The sequence below is a fragment of the Pseudorasbora parva genome, chromosome 20 (assembly GCF_024679245.1).
Source record: "Pseudorasbora parva isolate DD20220531a chromosome 20, ASM2467924v1, whole genome shotgun sequence".
Taxonomy (NCBI): Eukaryota; Metazoa; Chordata; class Actinopteri; order Cypriniformes; family Gobionidae; genus Pseudorasbora; species Pseudorasbora parva.
The window spans coordinates 4889510-4892276 of record NC_090191.1 but is presented as its reverse complement, the minus strand read 5'-3'; the positions used below and the strand labels follow the sequence as shown (position 1 = coordinate 4892276).

General features: G+C 45.0%; 1 protein-coding gene across 1 annotated transcript; it reads right to left on the bottom strand.

Annotated features, from left to right (window-relative positions):
- Nucleotides 1–505: 505 nt before the first annotated feature.
- LOC137049329 (uncharacterized) lies at nucleotides 506–2523 on the bottom strand. The gene is made up of 4 exons (XM_067427849.1): nucleotides 2328–2523; nucleotides 1839–1970; nucleotides 1473–1610; nucleotides 506–1184 (listed from the first exon to the last, which is right to left on the bottom strand). The coding sequence occupies exons 1-4, from the start codon at nucleotides 2410–2412 to the stop codon at nucleotides 535–537; spliced, it is 1005 nt and encodes a 334-aa protein (XP_067283950.1). The 5' UTR covers nucleotides 2413–2523; the 3' UTR covers nucleotides 506–534.
- Nucleotides 2524–2767: the final 244 nt, after the last annotated feature.

Genomic DNA, 2767 nt, shown 5'->3' with positions numbered 1-2767 from the left:
TGGATCTTAGGACATTGACGATGTTATCCTTATGGAACATAAGGCAGCATGCGGCCACCATGATGGCTACAGTGTGATTGACCACACATTCCTCCATGACACCCACTGTAAGAGCTGAACCACTCAAAAGCTGAAGAATTTCTGCATAAAAATCTGCTTTTTTTAGGAGGTCTAGATACAAGGGCACATACAGGACTAGGCAAAGCAATTAAAATGGAGGCTTGCCACTTGACAGTGTATAAGATAATGCACTAGAGTCTATTGTGGAAAGAGATGTGACTACACCATCAAAACCCACACGGACACAAAAAGCGGTCCACTGTTGTGACCAATGTGTGAAAGGTGAAGTGAGTGTTACTACATGAAATGAGTTGGTCATGCTGCCATGACTAGCATTCTAGGCTCACTATTGGCAGATACAGAGGTTGAGGGCTGATGTCTCGGTAGTCTTTAGTAGCACTAAAGAGTCAGACTTAAACTTGCATAAATAAAACCAGAAAAGACATTTTGTTAAACATTAGATTTATTTGGCGTTCAGGTTTTTACGGTTTTACTTGGTGCAGGCTTTGGGGGCTCTGCTACAGGCGTCAGAAGTTTGGCTTCAGGCTTTGGCAGTTTGACTCCAGGCTCTGGCAGTTTAGCTGTGGGCTTTGGCGTTTCCACTTCAGCTGTGGGCGTTGACGGTTCCACATCCGGCACTTCAGCTGTGGGCATTGGCGTTTCCACTTCAGGCACTTCAGCTGTGGGTGTTGGCGGTTCCACATCAGGCACTTCAGCTGTGGGAATTGGCGGTTCCACATCAGGCACTTCAGCTGTGGGCATTGGCGGTTCCACATCAGGCACTTCATCTGTGGGTGTTGGCGGTTCCACATCAGCTGTGGGCGTTGGCGGGTCCACATCAGGCACATCAGCTGTAGGCTTTGGCGGTTCCGCTTCAGGGACTCCAGCTGTGGGCTTTGGCGGTTCCACGTCAGGCAGTTTAGCTTCAGGCAGTTTAGCGGTGGGCTTTGGCGGTTCCGCTTTAGGCAGTTTAGCGGCGGGCTTTGGCGGTTCCGCTTCAGGCAGTTTGGCTGTGGGCTTTGGCGGTTCCGCTTTAGACAGTTTAGCTTCAGGCAGTTTGGCTGTGGGCTTTGGCGGTTCCGCTTCAGGCAGTTTGGCTGTGGGCTTTGGCGGTTCAGGAGTCACTGCATGGATATAGATAGTCAGCTTTAGTCCGTCCTTTCAGCCACATTCAGTCTCAGATAAACAGCACAAAATATTCAAATAATGAATAGCAAGCTTATCTTGGAGCGAGTGAGCGAGAACTAGTCCCCTGTTAATTTTGTAAAGCTAGTCTGTGCTTCAAACAATACCATGCACTGAATTTAGGTACTAGTGTCAAGGAGTACAATACAAGAGTACGATAACAGAATAAAATTAAAAAAAAAAAAACATGTTCCAGACACTACATAACCCAATATAAGTACAGTTACCTGTATATGGAGCCATACACTGATGTCCACATCCATTGCTGCAGCATTTCTCATTGTTCGGACAGTCATGGTCAGAAGCACACAACTCTCCACACTTTCCAGCTCCAGATTTTGTGCTGAGACACACTCCTGGCTTTGCTGTTTAGCAGACACATGACAGAAAATAGATCACTGAATGCTGAAGGGCTTGTTCACGGAGTAGTTTTTACTGGAGTATTCAGTCTTTCTACTTCATAGTTTCATGTTTTAGTTCAATGTGTTACTTGCTGTTTCTTCGCAGTTTGTGAAATTTACTATGACTTTCTGAATGAAAACTTTTCATGTTTCTTTTGAGACCTCTAGCGGCGATCATTAATTGAAACTCACTAAAAACAGGTGGCACACACACACGGCCACTGCCAAAGCGACAGCATTTGTGTCCTCCAGAGCAGCCTCTATCAGAAGTGCATCCTCGACTGGACGGCACAACCATCAGCGTCACCGGACACTGACCAGACACTACAGAAGAGGATTTAAGAGGAATGTTAGGGGAGACCAGGGAGTGCTGTAGTAGTTTTACAAGTCAGGGGTTTTACAATGAATCACAAATGTAGTATTAATATTGAGCTGATTCACATAAAGTATAAAATATTTTATCACTAATCTGTGCCAATCAGTTTTAAAGACAAAGAGTACTGCAACCTAGCCCAGTATAGTAGAGTGTGTAACAAGTACAATGCTGATAGAGGACAGTCAATATGTTGTTCATAAGTTTAGTATTGCAACTAAATGTACTGCGCTTCATAGCCATATTTTGTAAGGCACTTATATATGCATTTCCTCAGGGTGTGTAATGAAGCTCAAAGACCTTCTCACCTACGACTCCAGCATCTATTGTGCTCAAATAGTCAGATAGACACAATAACACAGCGCTCAACGAGCAGAACACTCTGGCTGTCATCCTCTTGACCTGCAATCTCACAATGAAAGCTCCTGGAAACTGCGAGGCTCACAAAACTACACTAAAAACACGTGCTGCTGAATCCCACAACATAAGCCGCTGTTTAAAGCTTCTTTAAAACCACCTTTTTAAAGATCCAAACTCTGGGTAACTCCAACCCTGATGAACCGCAGCTGGCTGTAGTTTTAGCCTAATCTTGCCGGCCTTGATTAGCTTGTTCAGGTGTGTTTGATAAGAGTTGGAGGAGCGGAGCATGCATTCACGGGGTGCTTCCCAATTCTTATTTATGCATCATCATGACACCTAAATTAGTCTGGAGTGGTCACGTGGTACAGATGGACATTTGATACATTGA

Excerpts from the sequence above, each read along its gene's own strand:
- LOC137049329 (XM_067427849.1), bottom strand. The coding sequence starts at position 2,412 with ATGACAGCCAGAGTGTTCTGCTCGTTGAGCGCTGTGTTATTGTGTCTA. Across the intron at positions 1,611-1,838 it reads GTGTGTGCCACCTGTTTTTA|CAAAGCCAGGAGTGTGTCTC; the intron begins GTGAGTTTCAAT and ends TCTGCTAAACAG. Across the intron at positions 1,185-1,472 it reads GTGTATGGCTCCATATACAG|TGACTCCTGAACCGCCAAAG; the intron begins GTAACTGTACTT and ends ATATCCATGCAG.